This window comes from Arvicanthis niloticus, chromosome 3 (assembly GCF_011762505.2).
Source record: "Arvicanthis niloticus isolate mArvNil1 chromosome 3, mArvNil1.pat.X, whole genome shotgun sequence".
NCBI lineage: Eukaryota > Metazoa > Chordata > Mammalia > Rodentia > Muridae > Arvicanthis > Arvicanthis niloticus.
The window spans coordinates 64,524,637-64,550,090 of NC_047660.1; the positions used below are offsets into that span (position 1 = coordinate 64,524,637).

A 25,454-nucleotide genomic window follows, 5' to 3' on the forward strand; every position below is an offset into this window, starting at 1 on the left:
TCACAGTTCCTGCTCCATCCCAAGGTCTCTGATCCCACATTTCTAGACAGCTTGGGTTTCAGAATCCCAGAGTTGGCGATCATGAAAAAGATGGTATCAATTGGAAATTGAGAAGAAACAGGAATAAAGGGAGAAGAGTTGGGAATACAGGAAGTATCAGAGGTCTGTCAAATAAGACAACCATGCATCGTGTGGCCTGGTGTATGATAGGACCTCTTTTTTTAAAAAATGAGTGTATGCATGTGTACATTTATTCATTGATCCATCTTACTGACCTGATGCAACCTCTTTAAAACCCATCACTTGGGGCTGGAGAGATGGCACCTGGGTTAGATTCCTAGTAAAGCAGCCCAGAGCTTCTTGTACCATCTCCTTTCCCAGATGCATAGGTTGGCTTCTGGTTGCTCTGCCAGCATGATCCTGAGAAAAATCATGCCCTGCCAGGTTTCATTTTCAGTGGAGATTAAACACAGTATTTTGTATATGGGGGTAAGTGCTCTGCCATGAGCTACAGGGTCAGCTTTCTTTAATTTTTGAGATAGTGTCTTACTAAGTTGCCCAAGCTGGCCTTGAAGCCATACTCATAGTACACACAGGCTTTGAACTTGCATCTTCCTGCCTCTGTCTCCTAAAAAGCTGGAATTGTAGACCTGTACCACCGAGTCTGGCTCATGTTCTCTTTTTGAGTTTATGTTTATAAACTCGGGAATATTTATAATCATGTATTTAATTAACCAACTAAAGTTTTAGTCAGCAACAAACAGATTACAAGATACCTTCCTAGGATGCAATGGCCTGTTTCTAGACACAGAGACGGAGGAGCAGAGAGGTTGACTAATGTGCCTGGGTGTCCTGCTAGCAGTGACTAAGGGAGGGGTACCGTGCTGTGAGTACTTCAGGTTTCAAAGTCCTATCAGAGTTAAACCTGTCAAGTCCCTCTGAGGAAACATTCTTATCGCCTTCCCTCCAAGTTACTAATACCCACCCCTTAATACTACATCACTTCATACACCAGCCATTTTGAGTTCTGCTCACTAGGTGTCCCCTCAACTGACACCCAAAACTCACCTCCGACCAGGGCTAAGAGTAGCAGACATAGCCCTGACTGTGTGTTCTGAGAACTCCCTAATCCATACTTAAAACATTCTAAATGAAGATTTTTTAAACTACTGACCATTGGTGTTTTATTTCATTCAGTATGGATTTTAAATTGCCTCTTGTATGTATAGTTCCTAGTCTATAAATGACCCCATGCTCTACCATGATCCTTGTCTGCCCTTAAGCTCATGTGTCTTTCCACCTACTGGATTTAGCCTAGAGAAATCACAGAATGGCTTCCATCAGAGTATGTCTGGTGTTTCTGACAACACGGTAGTGTGCTGTATGACCTCTCTCTAACTCTGGCTTGAGGAATGACTTGAGGAACTCAGCCACAGGCTCTTGAGAGCCTCTCTCGAGTCTTTGTTTGCTTGTTATTTTCCTCAGAACTAGAAATTGAGCCCAGAGGCTCACACAGGCAAAGCAGCACTCTACTCTTAACTCTTAACCAGCCTTTTGGCTTCCAGTCTTAACTTCTGTTATGACCCTTATGATTATAGCTTCAGGTTCATAAAATAAGGAGACCAACAAAACAACGGAGGCAAGCCAGGCCTGGAGGTACACAGTACTTGGGAGATGAAGGCAAGGTGAATCAGGAGTTCAAATTCACCCTCAGCTACGTAGCAAGTTGGAGGCCAGCCAAGGATATATGAAATCCTGTCTCCAAAACAGACAAGGCAAGGGGTCAAAGAACAAAGGAATCATGGCTGTGGGTATCCTGGCATCCAGCACCCATTTGCCTTGATAGAAGTTGGACCTAGGTTTTTGGTTTGGGTTTTGTTGTTTTGTTTTGAGGGCAGGGTTGTCCATGTGGACATGAAGCTGATTGGAATATGGAGAGAATTTTGAGGAGTCCCTGGGATTAAGTCAGTGGTTCTCAACATGTGAGTCATAACCCCTTTGGGAGTCAAAAATGCCCCTTTCACAGGGGTCACCTAAGACCATCAGAAAACACAGATATTTACATTATGATTCATAACAGTGGCACAATTACAGTTATGAAGTAGCCACAAAAATAATGTTGTGGGTGGGGGAGGTGGGGCTCACCACTACAGGAGGAACTGGACTGAAGGATCACAGCCTTAGGAAGGTTGAGAACCACTGACTTAGATAGAGAAGGAACATTGTCTCCTTTGCTTTGGGTTTCTTTAAAGAAGAGGGAAGCTTCTGTTGTTCACAGCAGGACAGTTGCTCAGGGAGGAAGAACAGGGGTGATGCTTTAGTTGGGGGGGGGGGAGTCCCAGCTAGGTTGGGCAACCAGAAATGTTGATATGCAATCTTGCAGTGTGGAAGTAGGCCACCTATACTGGCACACCGGTGACCTCACCTTCACTAGCCCACTTCTAGAGGGCTGCGCAGGCATGTCACCCCACTGCTCTTCTTAGTGTTGGTGTTTTGGTGCTGATGACTGCCCTGGGGCACATGATGGGTGCATACTCCACCGTTGAGCCCCACCCCAGCTCCACCCAGTCGCTCTTTAAACGCTTTTCTCTTTGAAGACAGGTCCTCCTTTCTGCTCTTTCTGCACAGTGTCTGTCCCTGTATTCCATTTTTACTGCTGCTGTGTCAAATTACCACAATTTTAGTGGTTTACAACTCACAACTTGTCCTCTTGGAGGTCAGAGGTCCTAAACTCAAGTGTCAGCAAGGCTGTGTGTCTCCAGAGACTGCACAGAGAGTTGTTTATTTGCCTTTTCTGGATTCTAGGTCCTCCTGCCTTCCTTGGCTCATGGACCCTCTGTCTTCAGAGTCAGCCACGGCATCTTCAACTCTCTCTCCCACCCTTCCTTCCTTTTCTCCTTCTCTTCCTATCCCCATCTCTCTTCCATTTCCATCCCCAATCCTCTTGTGTGGCTCTTGTCTCCCTCTTGTTAGGACTCTTATGATTACATGTGGGCATATTCAGACCATTTAGAATAAAATAAAATAAATATAAGCTCCATCTCTCCAGATCCTGAACTGAATCACATTGACAAAGTTCCTTTTCAGGATTTACAAATCCTAAGGCTCAGAATGTTGGCACCTTTTGGACAGCCATCTTTCTGACTCCCTAAGAAGAGCCTGATGAGGCCTCTTCAGTGCAGAGGAAGTGAAGGGAGGCTCCTGTGCTACCTAAGGATCAGGATTTGAGGGTCAAGTTTGAGGTGAGGCTCAGCACATGTACTCTTTTGGGAACAAGAATTTCCGAGCTCCTTCCATAATGGGCATGCAGATTGGCAGGTGGAGTCAGGAACACTGAATCTTTCCACACCTAGATGTTGGAAAATTAAGTGTCAGCCCCTAACATCTATGTATGTGTGAGTGCGTGCATGTGCATGCATGCGTGCGTGTGTACACGTGAGCATGTGTGTGCATGTCAGGGAAGGGGACATATACTAGGTTGCGTATGAAGGAGCTCAGAGGATAACTTAGAGCAAGTGATTCTCCCCTTCTACCATGTGGGTCCTAGGGATGGAACTCGAGTCATCAGAATCCACAGTACACCTTTATCCCAGGAGCCATCTTGTTGGCCATGGTCACTTTCTAGTTTTGGTTTGTTTATCTTACCAGCACTATGAATTGAACTTAGGACCTCATGAACACTAGTCAAGCACTCTTCTGCTGAGCTATATCTCCTCTCACACACTCTGTCTCACACTCTCCCTCCCCTCCCTCCCTCCCTCTGTCCCTATCAAACAGGATTTTGATATGTGGCCCAAGCTGGCCATTCAAGACTCACCAACTCAGAAGGTCTTCTTGATTGTGGTCTTTCCATAATTTTCTTTTTCTAATTTTTAACTGAAGAAACAAAACAAAAGGGAGAGAGAGAGAGAGAGAGAGAGAGAGAGAGAGAGAGAGAGAGCCAAGAGAATCAGATAAGCTTGGAGTTCCACAGAGCTTTAGAAACCAGTGACCACTAGGAATAGGTTACTATGGGCAAGAACTAGAGTTTTTCATTACTTTCTCTAGCTAGACCAAAGCTATAAAGTTCACTTGATGGGGCCCCTTCCACAAGATGCCCTGAGCTGGCCTGGGCTTAGTATGCACTCTCTGACACCCATGCTAGCTCTGCTCTCAACACATCATTTTTTGCTCACCATTTTTGTTCCTTTTGGGTTTGGAAGAGAGGTGTTGAGTGGGGAGTTAAACAAGGTCTCTGTAGCTCAGGCTAGCCTGGAATTCATTAAGCAGCCAAGGATGACCTCAAAGTCATATCTGCCTCCAAGCCTCAGCCTCCTGAGTACTGGGATTACAGGCATGTACCACTATGCCTAGCTTCCAATTGTCTCTCAACTCACTCTCATACCAGAGATCCTGGCCTCCTCAGTAGAGCCTGTGTAGATGGGTGATGGGTGGATAGAAACCTTTATGTTTTGAGTTATAGTGCCAGTGGTCCCTGCTGAGTTAGTGAGTCTTGAGTGGCCAGCTTGAGCCACTTATCAAGGTCCTGTTTGAGAGGAACAGAGAGAAGGAGGAAGTTAGGGACAGTGTGGCTTTCCTAAGTCACTATATTCCAGGCATGCAGAAGGCAGGGTCTAGCTGTGAAGAGAGGCAGAGAGAGAATATAGTCATTGGCCGCAGAAAGGGGTGCTGGGTGTTGGATGGGCAGCAGCAGGCTTCCTGCATGCAGAAGGCCTTGGCAAACACCCAGCAAGTATTGCCTTCACTCTCTGACCTTTCCTCTCTGCTTGGAGGCTCAAGTTTCAGCTGCTGTGAGGGAAGCTGTTCTGCCGTTCTAGGACACTCAAAGTACCCTCTCTTCTCTCAGTCACATGCTGTGATGGCCCAACAGAGGGGAGGGATGAGACACAGGTCATCTATCTGGTCAGCCCTAGCTCCCTCTCAGCTTGTCTCGATCCTGAAAGGTCTCTCTGACAGAAAGGTTAAATATTAGTCAAGGTCTGAGATCTCATGAAGTTTGGAGGTAACAGAAGACATCAACAAGACTATATGATAGAAGATGGAACACCTGTCCTCTGGTCACCTCAGTCACCCTGAGTTTTGTAAAGAGGATTTGATGTTTTCTAGCCCAGCACACAGGGAAGGAGCTAGGTTCTCCCTCTTGTGGCTTTGTCCCGCTCTGTCTTTGGTTTCCTCAAGTGCTTTCTTGTCATCTCTCCACCCTGCCCTCACCTCCCCTTGGTGGAAATGGTTTTGTTCGTGGGGGTAGGGTTGGGGGGTTGAGACCCAAGCCCTTGCTTTCTAATCCTTACTCATGCCTGAGCCATGTGGGTTTGTCACGTGGGTTCTGTTTTCTAGTCTTCTTTTTATAATTCACCCTTTAGTCATCGCTGCCATTTCTGCCTGGATCTCTGGGTATAGGACACCTGGTCCTGTACCCAGCATGTGTCTCGGGGCCCTGGGGAGAAGACGAGGTCACTGCCAAGTTGTTTAGTGACTTGCGTTGGATTATCACCAGGCACGTGACCCTGAAGTCCTTATTGAATTGAGTAAGATAACTAAATGCGTATTTATCAAGATCTCTGTCCATCTGGAACATTCTAGTATTTACAAAATGTTCTCCCTGTTCAGGCACTTAAAATCCCTCGTCCAGCAGCATGTTTTGATTCCTCTGCTATGATAGCGGTTTGGCTAATCTCTCTTGCATGGGGAATCAGGAGTTTCTACTCTCAAAAGTCAAACTTCCCGTTACTCTTTCCACTCTGTAAAAACAACTAGGGATTGTCTCCACAGTTAATGAAATTCTAAGGGAACAGGGGAGAGTGGTGTGCACTATGGAATGCAGACTGAAACTGCAGAACTAATGGATTATGGCATTTTCTTGCATTATTAAGTATTTGCTGTGCTTCTGCTGCTAGTAGGCACTGATGATATGGATGGGAGCTAAAGGCATGAAAGAAAAAAGAAAGAGGAAATTTTATATATATATATCTGAATATCCTGACCTCAGAGCAGTCCACCTGCCTTAAGTAACTTGAATGTGAACAGGTATCACAATGAGGTATACGTAAAATGGTCTGAGACTGTTCCAAGGACAAACTTTGTACCTGGTCTATAAAATGTGACTGATATAGCTTCCCTGATATAGCAGGCAAATTTCTGGGAATCAATAAAATGACAAAGCTTCGTGGAACAGGTAGGTCTGGAAAGGTGGGAAGAGTTTGCCAGTGCAGAGTAATGCAGGGAAGAAGATAGCAGAGAGCCGGTAATGAAGGACCTTCCTGCCCTGAAGACATGTCCTCAGGGTCCAGTGAGGTTGGGAAACACTTGGAAAATAGGAGTCCATTTAAGGATAAGGTGTTGCTGTAACTTAGCCATTCAAGTGGAGTCAGAGCCCATGGGAGGCGTGAAAGACAGAGGCAGTCAGTGCTTTTACATGTCGTGTGTCCCCTTTGAGCACTAGAGAGTATCCTGATCACTGTTTCAGGAAAAGGAAAGCCAGGCAAAAATTTCCCCTTTTGTTCTCAAGCACTTCATAAGATTCATGCTTTTGCCAGGCATGGTTGTGTACACTTTTAATCCCAGCACTCTGGAGGCAGAGGCAGGCAGGTATCTGTAAATTCAAGGCTAGCCTGATCTACATAGTGAATTCTAGTCTAAAAACAAGAACAAACAAAAATTAAATAATGCAAAAAAGAAAGAAAGAGGGGGGAGAGAAAGGAAGAAAGGGGGAGGGAGAGAGGGAGGGAGGGGAAGAAGGAGGGAGAGAGAGAGAGAGAGAGAGAGAGAGAGAGAGAGAGAGAGAGAGAAGGCTCTTGTAAGCCGTAGCTCCCGAGAGTTGTCTAGACAGTGGTGCAGCTGTGAAGCCCACCTAACATTAGGTCTCTGTACACTTGGCCAGCCAGGCAGATTCCACATTGCTGTGACTCCCAGGTAAGGGAGCAGAGCTGAAGGCACCCACCCAGTGCCACCAAGAACATAGACAAGTAGCTGTCGAGCAGGCAGGCACCTGAAAACTTACTGTCCTTCATCACTGAAAACTAAATGTGTGTTTATGTGTGCATATGACCAGAATCCTATCCCTGGTTATTTACTCGAAAGAAATAAAAACTCTACTCAAAGACTTGGAGGGATGCTGAGGTTACTCAAGACATGGCTCAGCAGGTCCAGCTCTTGCCACACAAACCAGATGACTGGAGTTCAGTCTTCAGAGCTGGAAGGGGAGACCCAATCCTCAGAACTGTCCTCTGACCTCTGCACATGGCACCATGACACGTGACCACATCCCACACATAGAATAGTAATAAAATAAAGGGTTTTTTTCATTTTGATTTTTTTAAGAAAAAAATCAAATAGGCTATGCAGACTGGGGTGTCCTTGAATCCAAAGAGATCTCCTCTGCCTCTGATTCCTAAATGCTGGGATTAAAGGGGTGCACCACCACACCTGGCTAAAATAAAGTTTTTTTTTTAAATTAATAAGATATAGGGGCTGAAGAAATGGCTCAGCAGTTAGCATTTGCTTCTTTCTCAGAGGACCCAGGTTTGGTTCCTGACCACCTCCAGGTAGTTCGAAACCACCTTGAAATCATTCCGGGAGACCTAATGGCTTTATCTGGTCTCCAGGGATACCCACACATAGCATAGACATACATAGATACACATGGACACATACACATAAACTTAAATAAAAATAATGAAAAGGATTTAGAGGCACATGTCTTGTTGTTGTTGTTGTTCTGATGAGCTTACAATGCCACCTCTGACTCTCAGCTCCTCTTACTAAGAAGGCTCACCACCTGAGCTTGAAAAGATGCTTGGCTTTCCTGAGGCCTCTCTTCCAAGTGTGAGGGACATGAATGAGGGAGCTCAGGAAAACCATTCCCTACTCCCTCTCTCCAAATGATGAACACGTCCCCCACCCCCACCAGACCAGGTCTCCAGATAAGTTTGATCATCGTTTTCATGAGAAGACGTTCTTCATGAGAAGCTAGGGCCGGAAGTGCATTATCTTCCCTTATCTAAGAATGATAGAGAAACTACACTGAAAAACTTGAATCTTCTGGAAACTTTAAAGCCTTTTTACTCCATGACACATTGTCTTACTTAGGGGCATCACTGGAGAAGAGGAAAGCTGCATTTCATAAATATTGTCCTAATGGTTTTAAGCCCTTTAACTGTGATTACTGGTACCATTTTGAGGAAAGAGGACAACCTTGACACATTGTATACAAGTCTTACAGCTCTCAGACTTCTATTTCCATTTTCATCACAGTGTGTGGAAATGTCTCAACCTTTTGTCTCTACTGCTTTCTAATTTTTAGTCAGAAAGATGATAGATGCCTAAAATTTGCCTTTCTGATTGGTTAAAATTCTATTCTTCTACATATATTTTAAAATGAATATTTTCCAGCTCTTTGAAAGTTTAGGGGTGTTGGAGGGGTTGTTCATTGATAGAGTTTGGGTTTTTGAGGCAGACTGTTATACCATAGTCTAGGCTAGACCAGAATTCATTGTGTGACCCATGCTGCCCTTAAAGTCTCAGCAATTCTTATACATCATCTCCTGTTGGGATTGCAGGCCTGGCCCCCATACTGGGATTATTTGTATGTAGCTTTAGATGTATAATAACCCCAAACTGGCAGGACCTGCATATCCATCAGAATGGAAAAGGAAGGCTTGTATCTATATAATGGAATGATTAGTATCTAACCATGAAACCCAACTGTTAATATGTAACAAAATACATAGATCTTAAAGCATTATGTTTGATGGTAGAAGACAGATCCAAAAGCCTGTAATTCTACTTGTGTGACATTTTGAAAAAGACACAATTTATAAGAACAAAAATCAAATTAGTGGTTACCAGTAACAGGGCTAGAGGATGCATGAGTATGAAGGAGCAGAACACAGAGGCATGTTTTCTAGGATGTCAGGAATATCGAGTATGGTGACAATTAACAGTTCATCTGCCAAATCTCATCAAAATGTACTCTTTTAAAAGGTGAGCTTTGACATGGATGGGGTGGCACTAGCCTGTAATTCAGACCTTTCAAGAGGAGGCTGAGGCAGGGAGACAAAGGGTTTTGCTGTTGTTCCTTATTGCTTTAAGGTGAATTTTATACTTTAATAAACCTAAGTAACAGGAGAACCTAACCCTCTGTTGCCCCAGAACCAGGCTCAGAAAGGCAATACCCAAGATTACACTCGCAGCTCAGAGCTCACCATGAGAGATAATAACTGGAATCCTAAGTCCATTCTGTACCCTGATCACAAATAAGCCTCCTGAGTCAGTGCCCACACTTCCCTGCCTAGTCCTGGCCTCCAGCCCTGGACAGGGAATGAGTGCTCTGATCAAGCTCTAATTTGGGGCATGTAATCCCCATTGTAACCTATTAACCGAGCCAAAATTTCTGGTCACTGGGGCTGTGTGTGTGAGGTTGGGAAGCCGGAACAGTGTGCTCTGGGCAGCAGGTGTCCTGCAGCGTCTGAGAGCCTCTCTGATACTGTCATTTCAGTGCTGCTCACATGGGTCAACTGCTCCAGTGTCCGATGGGCCACCCGGGTTCAAGATATCTTCACAGCTGGAAAGCTCCTGGCCCTGGCTCTGATCATCATCATGGGTGTTGTGCAGATATGCAAAGGTAAATGTGGGAACCACAGGGCTCCACACAACTTTCTGTCCCTTGCACGGACTCATCCTGAGATTCTTGAGATTCTTGGCTTTGACTGGCTTCTGTTGTTCACTTGTTTGACAAAGGTGATGTGATGATGTTTTTCTCAAGATTAGGGATGGCCACCTCCATTCCCATAGACCACTCTGCAAACATCCATCTCTCTATACTTTATTCAGGACTAAGACAGCTAAGCAAGGACCCCAGATGTCTATACTCAGTTGCTATTTTGCCACAACCCCAGGGAAGACATTTCTTGCATTTTCTGTTTGTACTTGGTTAATATCTTAAAATGAAGAACAGAAGAGAATTTCATATATTTCAATATTGCTCATAATCTCTGGGGGAAAGAGCTCTACATTCTTGAGGCCTCTGCCAACATTCCCCATTGGATTTGATCTGTAGTCGGTTTCCATGGGACCCGCAGCACTGCTGGGCTCTGCACAGCGTCACTGGCTCTTGGAGAAAATGAGATGACAAACAGGAACACCTCCTGCCTGCCCACAAGCTCTGTGCTAGATACTTCCCATGATCATTTTAATCAGCAGAATTAAGCCCTGGGGAAGGGGTGGGGATGGATGGATGGACATATTGTTTCCAGGAATTTAGGCTTAAGAAACATTATGCTATCTTTTCAAAGATAATGAATCCTTCCTAACCTGTTCTCAGTTCTTTCCCTTGATCACACAAACCTCTTTATTTCTTATCCTAATGCTGGGTTGCGGTTGTCTAAATAGCGTAGCCAATTACTCTGTCTTATCCCGGCCTGGCCTTATTTAGTCAGCAGCTGTGGGTATATGTGGTATGGATGTACGTACTCAAACCCAGGGTTTTGCACATGCTGAGCAAGCCCTCTAATATATAGCTACATCTTCAGCCCAGAAACTTTAAAAAAAAAGATTTATTCTATTTCATATGTATTATATGTATTTTATATATGTGTGTTTTGCCTGCACATATATGTGTGTCATGTGCATGCCTAGTGCCTGTAAAGTCAGAAGGGAGCATTGGATCATCTGGTTGTGAGCCACCTACTATGTGGGTGCAGAGAATAGAACCTGGATACTCTGCAAGTACAGCAAGTGCTCCGAACTGCTGAGCCGTCTCTCCAGCCCAACCCCAGCATCTTTTTTAACAAAGGACCCAAAAGAAGATCAAATATCCCTTAGAAAGTGATGGGCTATGAGCAAAGCAAACAGGATAGACTTGAACTGACAGAATGCTAGAGGTCTGTGAGAACTTAGGCTTGAGTGTTAGTTGTTCTTGATGCTTTCTTCATGAAACGCAAATAATACATCAAGAAAAGTAGTCCAGAGACTGCCATTGACCCTAGCTTCCCTGTTTACATGAATTTTCCTTCTAAATAATGTTGTCTTTTTGAAAAGGACATTCTGAACTATGCTTTGAGCCTGAGCCCCTGTTTAGACTCATGGTTCTGAGGTCCCAGGTTCTGGGAGGTCCTGAACCTGGATGTCCTCCTACTCTCCTTCTCACACACAGTAGGTTCACTGAAGAACAGACAAGGAGCTAGCATATCACTGCGGGGGGCAGGGGGTTGGGGGTGTCAAGACAATGCATAGGGATGGCCATGGGCTCCTGGGTCTGGGCTCTTCTCTCTGAACAGCCTCCCGTCTGTTGTGTCCACAGGAGAATTCTTTTGGCTGGAGCCAAAGAATGCATTTGAGAATTTCCAAGAACCTGACATCGGCCTCGTCGCTCTGGCGTTCCTCCAGGGCTCCTTTGCCTATGGAGGCTGGAACTTCCTTAATTATGTGACTGAGGAGCTTGTGGATCCTTACAAGTGAGTGAAATGAGCCTAGCTCCTCAGTTTACCCTTAGACCACACGATACCCACCTCTGGAAAAGGGGTCACTTCTTGCCCCTATTCAGGACATGTCCTGGTCTACCGTGAAGCAACAGTTGATATCCCAGGAATTTGAACCATTTACCATCCACCTTGTTAAGAGAAGGGGAAGGATCCTATGACTGTCCCAGGGCAAGTAAACAATCAAGAGCTGTGCAGGACGGTGTGACTGTATCGAAGGAGCTGTCCTGGGAAGTCTCGGCATTTTATCTGTTTGGGGCCAAGCCCAGCCTTATATCTTAAAACAGCAGAAAGGCTGCATGGTCCAGATCTGAGTCAGGAGATGATAATCAGGTGAAACATATTTCCAGGCCTAAACTGTTCCATTTCCTCTAAAGTATCCTGCCCCACCTGAGTCAAAACCTACTTCCCAAATAGAGGAACAGTTCAGAAACTGCAAGTCTAGGCTCCTGAAGTTCCCCTGCAGAACATCCCTGGTACAGGCTTCTCTCTGACCTTCTCTCCCTCTACAGGAACCTTCCTAGAGCCATCTTCATCTCCATCCCTCTGGTCACATTTGTGTACGTCTTTGCTAATGTTGCATATGTCACCGCAATGTCCCCCCAGGAGCTGCTGGCCTCAAATGCAGTCGCTGTGGTAAGAAATCGCTCAGGGTCCCTGACCCAAAATGCTGATGTGGATCTGTTTAGCCCACTTGCTTTTCCCTGATCCAAGGCCTCATGGGATGGGAAGTCATCCCACCTCCTCAGGCTGAAATCTACATGTGTCCTCTGCAGGGTATCTTCCAAGTGCCCAGGAGCAAACTAATGGCTGGGTTAGTTCCAAACCAGCTACCATGGCTGCCTGAGAGTTGCCACAGAGTCTATATGGCCTTTGGTATTGAAATATCTAGTGTTTTATAGGACAAGATAGTTTCACTGTCTTATGTAAGCTTGCAAATTATATAAGACAGACTCATCCACATGGAAACATGTGCTGTTTGAGACACACTAATTCTCTCTGTTCTTCTTTTCTTTCTCTGGGAATCGTGCAAACTCAGGCAAACTGATTGCTCTCATCAGGGAAAGTTGGGTATGGAAGGGCCAAGGATGTGATTCTGTAATAAAGTGCAAAGCCCTGTGTTCCATCCACACATACATATGCACACATAGACACCACAGACACATGTACATGCACACGCACACACATAGACACACCTACACATGCATATGAATACACATAGATACACACACACAGAGATACACCAGTAAATAGTTTAGAAATCAGAGTGATTCATGCCCTTTGGACAAGGAGATCGCAGAACACCTGCTACCTGAGGGAGGCCCGGGAGCCATACTGTACCTTCACCTCGCTTCAGACCAAACATCATCATGACATGTCTCATCTTTGAAAATAAATATGCCCTGCCATGTCCTGTGGCCACCTCCTCCTGCAGCCAGCAGTCTCTAGGCACAGCAGAACATCTGTTCTACACATCACCTCCCCAGGCTCGTGCTGTAAGCACGACTCAGAGACTCTAGAAAGGGCTTGTCCCTAAACTATATATACACATATATATGCATGTGAAGTCTCATCCATGAATTCACAGCCACTCTTTCTCAGCTAGAGAAATAGCCAGTTGTGCCGGGCTGTGGTGGCGCACGCCTTTCATCCCAGCACTCAGGAGACAGAGGCAGGCAGATGCAGATCTCTGAGTTGGAGGCCAGCCTGATCTACAGAGTGAGTTCCAGGATAGCCAGGGCTACACAGAGAAGACCTGTGCCAAAAGAAAAAGGAAAATAAATAGCTGGTCCTTATTTCCCTACCATCGTAATCTGCTTCTGTGAATTTAGAAAGTCTGACTAGGGTTCATTTCTATTTTATACATGGGAAACTAAAGCCTGACAATAACAAACCCAGAACTGAGACAATAACTCAGTGGCAGAGCATGTGCCTCAGGCAAGTAAGACCCAGGGCTTGATCCCAGCACTGAAAAAAATAAATAAGTAAGCCTTGTTGATAAGCCTTGTTGAAGGAGGGAGTAGTATCTGAATCTGACTACAAGTCTGTGAATCTCCCTGTGTAGAGACATCTGTAGTGTGCACAGGGTGAACTTACAGCACCTGGCTTCCGCTCCTGACCCCTTCATTTCCCCTAGTGTACAGTCTGAGGTAAGCTATAGGTCACTAAGTGCCTCAGTTTCTTCATTCATAAGCAAGGGTAACTGTTAGCTCATTACTGTTATCACCACCATACACTGCCCCCTCAGCTAGTTAACGCACAGCATGTGTGTTCGATGTGTAGCTGTCCCTGTGGCATAGTATTCTAGGCCCAGGCTCTCAAGATTAGCCAGAGAGAGTCAGCAGGGTAGATGGGAGACAGGACCCAGAAAGTGAAGAACAGACTGGAATGGGGCTTTTACCTCTTTGTCTCCACTCGTTTCTTGTTTTCTCTCCCAGACTTTTGGAGAGAAGCTCCTCGGGGTCATGGCCTGGATCATGCCCATTTCTGTTGCCCTGTCCACATTTGGTGGAGTCAATGGCTCCCTCTTCACCTCCTCCCGGTGAGTGCTTGCCTTCTGGGCCACTTTTCTGTCCACATTGCTCTGTGTGTATCTGATGGACTTGTCTGTCAGCAGGGTTCTGTGCAACTTCCTGAGTGGTAGCTTTGTGGGCATATGCATGTCAGTGTGGGTGCTAAAGGGACTCTTGCTGCTTTTGGGGTGACCTAGGATACCGGGCATGCAAGGAAGCCCACCTTGCTTTGGAAGAAACAGAGCTATGGTTGGCAGTAGGATGGTATCTTGGCTACATTCCTAACGTCCCCTCTCCCCCTTGTGTGGACATGGGCTACTACCAGCCAGAGAGAGAGACCCTACTTTGAAAGAAACCAAGGATTCTTGTGCCTGAAACCTCTAGCCCTGGCCTCTCATGAATGTCTGGAGCCAGACTCTACCTGGGAGAGATCCCTCTAAGTGTCCTGAGAAGGCAGGACTACTCCCTACTCAAGAATCAGCTAAGGCCAGGCAGTGATGGCGCAGGCCTTTAATCCCAGCACTTGGGAGGCAGAGGCAGGTGGATTTCTGAGTTCGAGGCCAGCCTGGTCTACAGAGTGAGTTCCAGGATAGCCAGGGCTACACAGAGAAACCCTGTCTTGAAAAACCAGAGAGAGAGAGAGAGAGAGAGAGAGAGAGAGAGAGAGAGAGAGAGAGAGAGAGCGCTACTGTGGGAGGCCACAGGCTTGAGGAGGGAGGAATAGAATGGGAGCTTTTGTCAGTGCAAGAGCCAGTAGTCACAACTCGAATTCCTTGGGAAGCCAGAAGCTTGAGTTGGCCCTGGAGCCTTGTCCCATCTACCCAGAGATCAGGCCCCTTTATGTCCCTTCCTGCCATCTCTAGAATGGACTTCTAGATGTATGGGTGTGGAAGGGTTACCATTTGTGTGGCCCATAGGGTTTCTGTGCCCTAGAAGCCCAGTCCTATTCAAAGGATGAGTCTGGGCTCAACTGTTTTCCCATGCCACCGGACACATCACAGAGAAATTCCAGTGAGATGACAGAGACTGGCATCTTCCCAGGATCTAGAGCAGTCAAGAGGGAGTGTGGGTGTCACCTGTGACAGAGGAGAACACACACTCACCCGTAGCAACTTCGTGTGCGTGTTACACAGGAGCCGTGGCCACCTGGAGTCCCTAGCAGAGGGCGAGCAGTGGAAGAGCCCTGACCCATGAGAGTCCCTGAGATCTGTTGGAGGAGAGTGGCTGGCTACAGTCGCTTTAGTTTGGGGTTTGTCCCTCAGGCAGGCCACACAGTGGTCTGCATGCATGCAGCATAGTCATGTGTGCATGCAGAAGATGCCAGGGGTATGGCCTCCCCTCCCAAGCCACCTCAACTCACCAACTGCTCTCTTCCATTCTTCCTTTCTCTCATTATTTTTTGTCCCCAAATTTGAATCAGATGGTCCTTGCTGAACAGGCTGGGTGCGTGCGTGCGTGTGTGTGTGTGTGTGTGTGTGTGTGTGTGTGTGCGCGTGTGCGTGCGTGCGTGTGTGCGTGCGTACGTGTGCGTGTGTGTGTGTGTGTGTGTGTGTGTGTGTGTGTGTTACTTAGCACCATCATATTGTCCATTGTCCCCTAGTTGGGATTGTTTCTTGTGACATGGGGCTGTTCGACCTGGACAGCTATACTTGGTCCTGGGTGTATGTGGAGGCTATGCATGAGAGCCTGACTATGTGCATGAAGAAACTCACAACCCACCCCCCCACCCACCCCCGGCTCTAGTGCATGAGGCTGTGCTGGCTGGAAAGGACCTTGGCATGAAGAAGAAAGGGGCTGCATGTGTCTGCATGAAACTAGGGAGGTTGGCCTGAGTAGCTCGTGGTGACACTGCTTATGGGTACTTGGAGTCACAGCCACCTCCCACACTTCTGAGCTGCTGCCGTTACCACATTCCCGTATTTACAAAGCGTGTTCTCTTAGGCCAGGAGTGAGAGCATACACCTCCCATCTCAGTCCTCAGAAGACTAGACCGAGGAGGCTGAGACTTCCAGACCAGCCTGGGCTACAGATAGCAAAAGCCTGTGCACTGTCACGCTGTCACTTTCCTCTCATCCATTAGGTGGCTGAGCAGGTAAAGGTGATGTGCGTTTGACCCCAGGAACCCAACTCACACAGTGGCAGAAGGGAACTAGCTCAAAGTTGTCTTTTGGCCTCCACAAGTGTGCCTCAGATAGCTCGCGTGCACACACACACACACACACACACACACACATATGTAAATACACAGTGAAGTTAAACTTTTTAAAGAAAACAGATTACTAACACTAATATGTAATAACTGGTGGCAGTTACAGAATTGTTTTTGTTGGTGATGGATTTTTTTGGATTTTGTTTTGTTTTGCTTGAAAGAGGCATAGAGAGAAAGGGACTGCTTTCAATGTTGCTCTTTCTGTGAGTCTGGGTCTCTCACTGTCTTCCTCAATATCTCCTTCTCTCCTAAGGGTGTATACTACCACCATTTATTTTAGACTTTTAAAAATCACTTTTTAATGTGTATGAATTTACCTCCATGTATATCTATGAATCATGTGTGTGCTTGGCACCCACAGAGTGGGAAGAGGGTATCAGGTCCCCCTTCAACTGGAATTGCAAATAGTTATGAGCCACCATGTGGGTGCTGGGAATTGAACTGCAAGAGCAGCAAGTACTCTGAACCACTGAGCCAGGCCTCCTGCCCTCTCCCCATTTGTGAGCCGGGGTCTCATATAAGGCTGGCCTTACACGGGAAATCCCCTCCCTCAGGCTGAGTCCTGGGTTCTCAGGCGTGTGCCACCATGCCCAGCTTAGGATCCAGCTTAGTTTATAGTCTGCATTTTTGTTTGATGTTGTATTGTGAGCATGTTCTCACATAATCATTTTCTTCAGAAACATGATTTTGAGGGCTGGAGAGATGGCCCAGATTCAACTCCCAGCACCCACACGGCGGCTCAGCTCAGCCATCTGTAACGATCTGACTCTTCTGGCCTTCACAAACACTGCTCACACATGGTGCACAGACATACATTCAGACAAATACCCATACACATGAAATAAAAAGTTTAAAAACCATGATTTTTTTTACTTCAGCATTTTCCATCTTGTAGATATATCCTAATTTCTTTAACCAATGTCATCATTTTAAGCATCCAGACCACTTGCAGCTCCACTCCTGCCAGAGCCTTTCTGTGTGTGTATGTGCCCTTCAGCACCTCTCTATTACGGTTTTTGTTTTCTTAAGAAGGCTTCTTGGAGATAGAATAAGTATTCCTACGGGTATAAATTTTAGGTGCAGTGTATATACAGTAAAATGCACAAGTTTCAAGTGTGATTAAGAAGTTGTGACAGTTATGGACACCCAAGAAGCTACCACCCAGAACTTCTCAGTGTCCCTCAAAGGTTCCCACCTGTGTTTTTCCAGCCCATGGCCTCTCTCCATTCTCCCAGAAGCAGCTAGTCTCCAGATATGATAAGAATGCTGTTACAGCATTGCACAGGTGGCTCAGAGCTGTGTGCCAGGGAATCAATAACCCTTAAGGACAAGAAGTTTCTTTGTAAAGGAGAAACGCAGCCAGGCAGTGGGGTGGACAAAACTCCAGTTAAGGAAGTAGAGGCAAGAGGAATTCAAGGTCCATCTTGGCCACAGAGAAGTTCAGGGCCACATGGGCTGCAGGAGAATGTGTCTCAAAGAACCAAAAACAAAAAAATAAAGGCAGAGAAACTGTTCCTGTAGCTTTGTGGACATGGGGTGGGGGGCGATTATTCAGAGTGACACGACAGTGCCCTGAGCCAGCTACAGCATACTGGCAGTCTCCACGAGCCCCCGATCTGTGCACCTATCTATCCATTGGCTGCCTCTGGTTTGCCTGTGCCTGCATTTGTGAATGTAGGGCTAGAAAGCGTACACACAAAGGCAGGTTCCTAACCGGTGGGGGGGGAGGGGGGGCTGCTGTGTGGGCCAAAGGAGGGCACGGTGAGGGACGCTCGGCTTAGTGGTTCACAGGCTATCCCAGGCTGACCGCCTTTTCTCCCTGCCAGGCTGTTCTTTGCTGGAGCCAGAGAAGGCCACCTTCCCAGCGTGTTGGCCATGATCCACGTGAAGCGCTGCACCCCAATCCCAGCCCTGCTCTTCACAGTAAGAGACCCCTCCGCCCCGCCCCCCACTGCTGCCAGCCTTGCGCAGATCCTTCCTTCGCTTTGTGCCTAGTCTCTGTTGGGAGTCACACTACCTGCACACACATATCTGTACCTTTCCCATCTAGTTCTGCATTTCATCAGGCCCTAGCTAAGTTAGCACATGTGGCCACTGGCTTTATGAATGTCGAGGGATATAATTAGGAAAGATCCTGAGTCTCAAACACCTACGACGCTCAGGCTGACTCATTCTTCTCCTCCTATCCTGTTGGCTCAGACTGAAAAGACTTGGAATGCTAAAGCCTCCTCAAATCAAGCTCTGCCCCTGGCTTTACTGGCACCTGCTACCACGGGCACAGTCCTGCGCCTCTGCCTGTCACTGCACAGCTCACTCTCTTACCCCAACCCCACCACCTTCCTGCCCAGGGTACTCTGTCAGCCTCTTGGAAAATGCCATCAAAATAATTCTAGTTCAGGGTACACCTGATAAGAAACACAGACAGGGGAAAAGTCATAAACTGAAGGTGGAGAAAAGGCAGTTTTGAACACGGAAGGACTGGGGTTTTTAAAAAGAGCAGAAGCTTTTAGAATAATGGTTCTCAACCTGTGGGTCGTGACCCCCAAAGAAGTGGCATAACAGATGTCCTGAATAGCAGATGCTTACATTACTATTCATAACAGTAGCAAATTACAGTTGTGAAGTGGCAACAAATTATTATTTTTAATAATTTACTCATTTTTATTTCCTGCATTTGATGTTTTACCTGCGTGTATGCCAGTGTGAGGATGTTAGGGCCGCTGGAACCAGAGTTACAGACAGTTGTTAGCTGCCATGTAGGTGCTGGGAATTGAACTCAGGTCCTCTGGAAGAGCAGTCTTAACTGCTGAGCCATCTCCACAACCTACAACAAAATAATTTTATGGTTGGGGATCACCACAACATGAGGAACTATATTAAAAGGTTGTGGCATTGGGAAGGTTGAGAATCACTGACTTAGAGAGTTAAAAGAAGGAGCAAAGACTTGTCCTCATTAATTTTTTTGAATTAATTTTATTTTCTTTCTGAATCTTGAATAAAACACTAAAAATTATGTTGAATCAGAAATGGTGGTACTCACTTTTCATCCCAGCACTCAGGAGACAGAGACAGGCAGATCTCGGAGTTTGAAGCCAGCTACTTAGTAAGTCCCAGGCCAGCCTGGGCTAAGTAGAGCGACCCTATCACAAAACAATAATGATGACAACAAAAATTACTTTGATTCCCCAAGAGAGGCAATCAGAAGTCAAGGTGACAGAGCTCACTGGGAGAATTCCAGAGTGTTCAGGTGCAGCATGAAGGTCATCTTGATTGGGTAGTTGCAGAAGCAATAGAAGGAGATAGTATTTTCCATGAGTCACCTGGCTTTTCTCAGCTCAGAGTTGCGATACTACCGCTGCAAGGCAAATACAGGGAGAATCTGACCTGGTCGCCATCAGATCTCATGGGAGAACTAAGCTTTGCATTCACTGACTTCCACAGACTATCAGAGTGGAAGGGTGTAGTTCATCCCGAGCGAGCCACAGAGACGATTTTGAAGTTGGAAAGTGGCTTCCATTGAGAAAAACCTCATAGTGATGTTACAGGTTTAAATGAGTTTGTATTTGTAGAATGAAAAAAAAAAAAAAAAAACCCAGCCTGCCTATGTTAGTGTTTAATCATTTTTTAAAGGGAAAAATAAAGTAGATCACTCAGCCAAGAGAAAATGATGAAGAGAAGAATGAAGTTTTTCTTATCAGTTAACAATCTCCCTAAGGGGCCAAAAGGATAAAAAGAAATAAATTAGCTTGAGCCATAATCGAAAGTGAAATATGGCGAGATGAGAGACGCCCAGAACCAGCTAGTACCAGCATGGCCAACCCAGGTATCCACTCTGAACAATTACTTCCACACCGGAAGAGTGGTTACATATATACCCACATTTTATCCCCATAATAAGAAAGCAGTTCTAACCAGATGTGGTAAAACAGGCCTTTAATCCCTGTACCCGGGAAGCAGAGGCAGCTGGATCTCTGTGAATTTGAGGCCTGGTTTATATAGCAGGTTCCAGGACAGCCAGAGCTACATAGAGAGACCTTGTCTCCAAAAAGTCAGAAAGAAGTTCCTGGCAGTAAAGGTATAACCCATCCTGGTCTGCTAAAGATGGCTGAGAGTCCTCCTCTGGAGATGACCACTATAAAATAGCACACCTGGCCTGGAGGGAAAGAATAGCCCCTAACCTGTGAACATGTCCTCCAGTCTCCCAATGCTTTCCTTCTCCTTCACCTCGACAGTGCCTCTCCACCCTGCTGATGCTGGTCACCAGTGACATGTACACACTCATCAACTATGTGGGCTTCATCAACTACCTCTTCTACGGGGTCACAGTTGCAGGGCAGATAGTTCTTCGCTGGAAGAAGCCTGACATTCCCCGCCCCATCAAGGTAAGAGGATCTGCCTTGGAGACCCTTCCTTTTCTCTATCACATCTAGCTGTGGTGCAGATTGAACCACCATGGCTCTTGGCCATGTGTGCAGGGACAATTATTTCCTTTCTTTACTCCTAAATTGTACACTATAGGTGGCTTTCAGGATTCTCTTACCTGCCCTGTTCCTCCAACATCTACGGGTTCACTATACTATGCCTCTATCCAAAAGTGAGTCTCCTGTCTGCTCGTAGGAATTCTAGCCACTGGCCAGATGGGTATCAAGTACCTCCTCAGTGGGTAGAGCATGAGACTCTTATTATCAGGGTGGTGGGTTTGAGCCCCGTGTTAGGCACCAATATGTAGTCGTAAATATTTAATCTCAATCAGGGATTAATCATTCAATTCTCAGATAAAAGACACCTAACTTTTATATTTATGATAAGCATTTAATGCACTAGAGCTGGGCAGGTATCTACCCTCTAAGCTGTTAGTATCTGCTTTCCTATAAATAACCCCGTTATAACTTGTCATGTTTCATCTGGGCCTCTCTTAACTCCAATTGCCCAGCCCTCATGACAATGTTTTCATGACTCACCTACTGCAAGGCATCTTCTCCTCTTTCCGCCTTCTTCTCTCTCTTCTCCCTCATGGTCTTGCCTTAGGCCCAGGAACCAAAACCATGCCTACCTCTCTTCTGCTTAGCTATAGGCTCTAGGCATCTTTATTCAACCAATAGTTTTAAATTACCGAGGAAGGTGATACACATAGTATCACTTGATGTGTGTGAAGACTTCCTCATCCATGGGGGCAACCAGACGTTGGGGGCCAGTGAATATTTAGAATTATAGCAACAGACCAAACCTCAACATCCTTCTTGAAGCCTTCCAGCCTATTCCTACAGTCCTTGCTTTTCAAAGTCCCAAGTCTAAACACAGGTTCAATGAACAAATGAAAAACTGATATTGTTGGTTCTTCGATTGCTCAGAACAGGATATATATGTCTCCGATCTCTCAGTTCCCCCTGACATTATCACTGTCACTTTCTCCCACTCCTAAAATACCTCCTAGAGGGAAGGGGGGCTAGATAAACTCAGCTCCTTCTGAGGTAGGAAGGGAGGTAGGCAGCTGAAGCAGCTGCCACTACATCAGGAAGCATCTAAGGTACCCAACACATTCAGTCAGCAAGAAGCCAAGCCTGTGTAGCTGATGTTTCCTTCTGAGCAAAATGCAGCCCAGACCCTAGCCTGCCTTATACCCTTTTGGCTTTCCTGGTCTCCTGAGACCAAGCAGTTTTCCCTTCTCCAGTTGCTTGAGAGAAATAAATTGAGGCTGATCCTAGTGTGGGGGCTGAGAATCTCCATGGTATATTCAGATGAGGCCTGGCCCGGGCGTGGGTGTGAAGACAGAGATCCAATCAGATCCAGGTCATTTCCTTCCTTCCTCTCCTCCCCCCCCCCCCCGAGGACCCCTGCAAGTGTGCTGTAAATCCTAACCAGATACCCAGCCCCTGGCCTTCTCTGCTGCCATAGGCACTTACGTGAGTCCTGAGGTCTTATCTGACCTCACCTGGGAAGGGCATGAGCAATAAAGATCCTTACTTCCCTTTCCCACTGCCCAATTTCACCAACATCTGCTGATGCAGCACCTATAGGGGCCTGAAGTGGCAGACACAGAGCTGGATGCAGCTCAGCCATTTCCCTCAAGGATGAGGATGAAGAAGAGGGAACCCTCTTCCTGATGGACGCTAAGAGCCACATAAGTCACAGTGCTCCTGTGCTCCACAGGTCAGCCTGCTGTTTCCCATCATCTACTTGCTGTTCTGGGCCTTCCTGCTGATCTTCAGCCTGTGGTCAGAGCCTGTAGTGTGTGGCATTGGCCTGGCCATCATGCTGACAGGAGTTCCTGTCTACTTCCTGGGAGTCTACTGGCAACACAAACCCAAGTGTTTCAATGACTTCATTGGTAAGTAGTGACCAGAAAGAAGTCCTCTTGGGAAGGTACATGTAGCAGTCTGACTGGGGAGCCAAACCAGACTCAGGAAGCCAAGGTTCCCCCTTACTTGAGTCCACAGGGCTCAGGATTCAAGGCCAGGAATGACAGATGTCTTCCAAAGACCTCTAGGGAGAGAAGACCAGCTGGCCTCTCTACACAGACCTCAGGCAACCTACCAGCTAGCCATCAGGAACCACTATAGGTTAGCTGGAGACCAGTACAGACCCTGGAAATGGGGGCAGGCAGTCAGTGGGCACAGAGAAAGTGCAAGGCTAGAGTCTGGGTGAACAAGAGGCAGCCATCAGGTAATGCAGGATACGGACAAGCTGGTCTCCAAAAGTCACTTGCTAATCTGAGGTAAAAGCTGAGCCAGAAGAGTGGACCAGAGTAGGTTTCAATTGGTGGGGCTGGCAGCACACTATCACTGACCCAGCATCTGTATTGTTCCCTTCCACAGAGTCCCTAACCCTAGTGAGTCAGAAGATGTGTGTGGTCGTGTATCCCCAGGAGGGGGACTCGGGGACTGAGGAAACAGTTGATGACATAGAGGAACAGCAGAAGCCCATCTTCCAGCCTACTCCTGTCAAGGACCCAGACTCGGAGGAGCAGTCCTGAAGACTGCCAGCCTTTAACTGGCTACTCCTTTCTTCATCCTTTCTGCCCTGTATCCCTGCCTAGGTCCTCCCAACACACACACACACACACACACACACACACACACACACACACACACACACTCTTCTGTAAGGCAGGGGCCAGACCTGGGTGTCCACAGTGAGACATTCTAAACAAAGACCCTGACCTTTGTACCCAAAGAACCTGCTTCCAGCACCGAGGCCCACAGTCAAGGTCAGTGCACCGGGGCCTGCACACACCCTAAGGTTTAGAGGAGAGTAGAGGTGCCATCGGTACCCTACAGGGCCCTTCTTCCTGGGCCCCTTAGGTGCCTCTAAGAAACCTGGGTTCACTACTATTTCTTCTCCCTAACCCTGAGCCCAGGTGAAGCTTCCATTGGAGAAAAGGTAGCAGCCCCAGCAAGTTAGCTAGGGAAGACAACTCAGATTGTCACCATTAACAGTCAGCTGGAGAGACCCAGATGTGGCTTCATTTAGCAGGGAACCAAAAGGCAGAGGGTTCACTTCTCTCTGCCTTCTCCACTCTGTACTACCACAACTCCACTGCCCAGCCTCCATCCACTACCCAGAAAGTCCCATTTCAGGATGCCTCCTCCCCACTGAGCTAAGGACCAAGAAGGAGGACTGCCCTACCCCCAGCTCTAAGCCAGCCTTTCCCCTACATGTTGTGTCCCCTTGTGGTGCCAAAGCTCCTTGAAGCCAGAAAGACTTCTTATATTCAGTCTAATAGACATCTCTCTCTTAAGGGCAAAGTGACTCAGCTCCTCCCTGTGCCCTGTGTGAAAGAGTAGCAACCCTCTTCCCACCCACAGCTGTGCCTGCCTCGCTCATCCCTTTCCTCCCCTGCACCTTTGTATGAAGGATCCCCAAGTCCTTCAGGCCTGAAATTAGAGTCAAACCTTAGCCTTAAGTTATCTCCCATCCAAGAACTGGGCCTAAAATGCTCCCTGTTTCTAACCTTCAGGACAGACCTGATGTTAAATCCTTCCCTGGAAGGAAGGGTGCTTTCTCCCTTCCCAGAGGTGCTCATCTCTCACCCTGGGGAGACCATGTTGTTGGTGGAGTGGGGAGAATGTTTTCTGAAGGCTGGGTTCCAGTTCCTCTCCCCTCCCCCAACTCAAACAATCCCACCACCATTCTGCCATCCTACCTGGGACAAGGGGACAGAATGGCACTCACTTTGGAGACCCCAGAAAAGCCCCTTCCAGGAGAGCTGCTGACCTGTGCTCTACAGAAAGGTGACAGTGTTTGCCTTCTCCTGGCAGCCTCCACACCTGCTGTGCTTAGGGCAGGATCCTTTGATCATAAGGCAGAAACCTAGCCCCAGTTCCATCTACCCAAACTGGAATGCCCAGGGGCCTTTTCCTGGCCCCTGCCAGCAGGTCTCCCAACTTCCCACCTAGCTCACCCTACCCCTAACTGGTGAGAGGCTGGGTTTGGGCTGAATTATGGCCCTTCAGAATACAGTCCAGGCAGGCTGTGGGGCCTCTGGGGGGCCAGGGACCACCCCGTTACCCCTTTCCTCTCATTCCTTCAGCCTGTACCTGCCCCCTCCTTGAATTATTGTCTCTCTCTTTTTTTAAGTGGATGCCTTACTTTTTGGATAACTATTTTTGAAGCTGGTATTTCTATTTCTTTTGGATTTTTTAATGTACGGTGGTTTGGGGCAGAGCTAGAACCTTAATAATCTGTCACTAAGTTTGTTTCAGTTTTAAATGGTTTTATTGGTTTGTTTTATGGAGTATTTTCTTTTCATGTAATAAAACTTTAAATTGAAATGAAATGATGGAGTTAATAACCATAATCAGTCTGAATCGGAGTCCATGGGTATTTTTATTTAGTCCAGAATCCTTCCAGGACTGCATTCCTGAAAGCCTTGATCGTCACCTTCCAGCTGGCCTAGGGTACGGAGCCTGTACCTTCTAATGACTGCCGCTTGTCCCTTCTGTCAACCCTGAAAGGTTGCTGAGTTCCTTCTCTGTGTCATCCAGAAATCCTGCAAACAGAGTAGGAAGTAAAACTCATCACTCTCCAACGGTGAGGCGTGGGCCAGGGATCAGCACCAAGCTGAGTCCAGGGAGGCAAAGATGAGGGTGATAATCCCAACACCTGGCAGGAAAAGCGTTGTGTGGTGGAGAGAGCCCCCGAGGGTCCAAGGAGCCTGTTCCACCCAGCTAAACAGAATCGGCAGACAGGATAATTGCTGAGAAGAAGATAAAGATGAGTAGGACTGAAAGAAAAAAGGAGTTGAGGTCACTCTGT

At 46.9% G+C, this 25,454-nt stretch overlaps 2 protein-coding genes across 2 annotated transcripts in view; one reads left to right on the forward strand and one right to left on the reverse strand.

Annotated features, from left to right (window-relative positions):
- The window catches only part of Slc7a8 (solute carrier family 7 member 8), a 57,250-nt gene extending 32,244 nt beyond the window's left edge, over positions 1–25,006 (forward strand). Inside the window, exons 4-11 of the mRNA XM_034498424.2 lie at positions 9,497–9,622; positions 11,300–11,453; positions 11,990–12,113; positions 13,916–14,019; positions 18,026–18,122; positions 20,432–20,581; positions 22,350–22,527; positions 23,015–25,006. Of these exons, the coding sequence (XP_034354315.1) occupies positions 9,497–9,622; positions 11,300–11,453; positions 11,990–12,113; positions 13,916–14,019; positions 18,026–18,122; positions 20,432–20,581; positions 22,350–22,527; positions 23,015–23,172 (1,091 nt within the window). The 3' untranslated portion in view covers positions 23,173–25,006. The remainder of the gene's footprint in view (positions 1–9,496; positions 9,623–11,299; positions 11,454–11,989; positions 12,114–13,915; positions 14,020–18,025; positions 18,123–20,431; positions 20,582–22,349; positions 22,528–23,014) is intronic.
- Positions 25,007–25,454, reverse strand: part of LOC117704998 (uncharacterized protein C14orf119 homolog) — a 33,916-nt gene continuing 33,468 nt past the window's right edge. Inside the window, exon 6 of the transcript XR_004606408.2 lies at positions 25,007–25,188. The gene's annotated coding sequence lies outside the window, so the exon portion shown is untranslated. The remainder of the gene's footprint in view (positions 25,189–25,454) is intronic.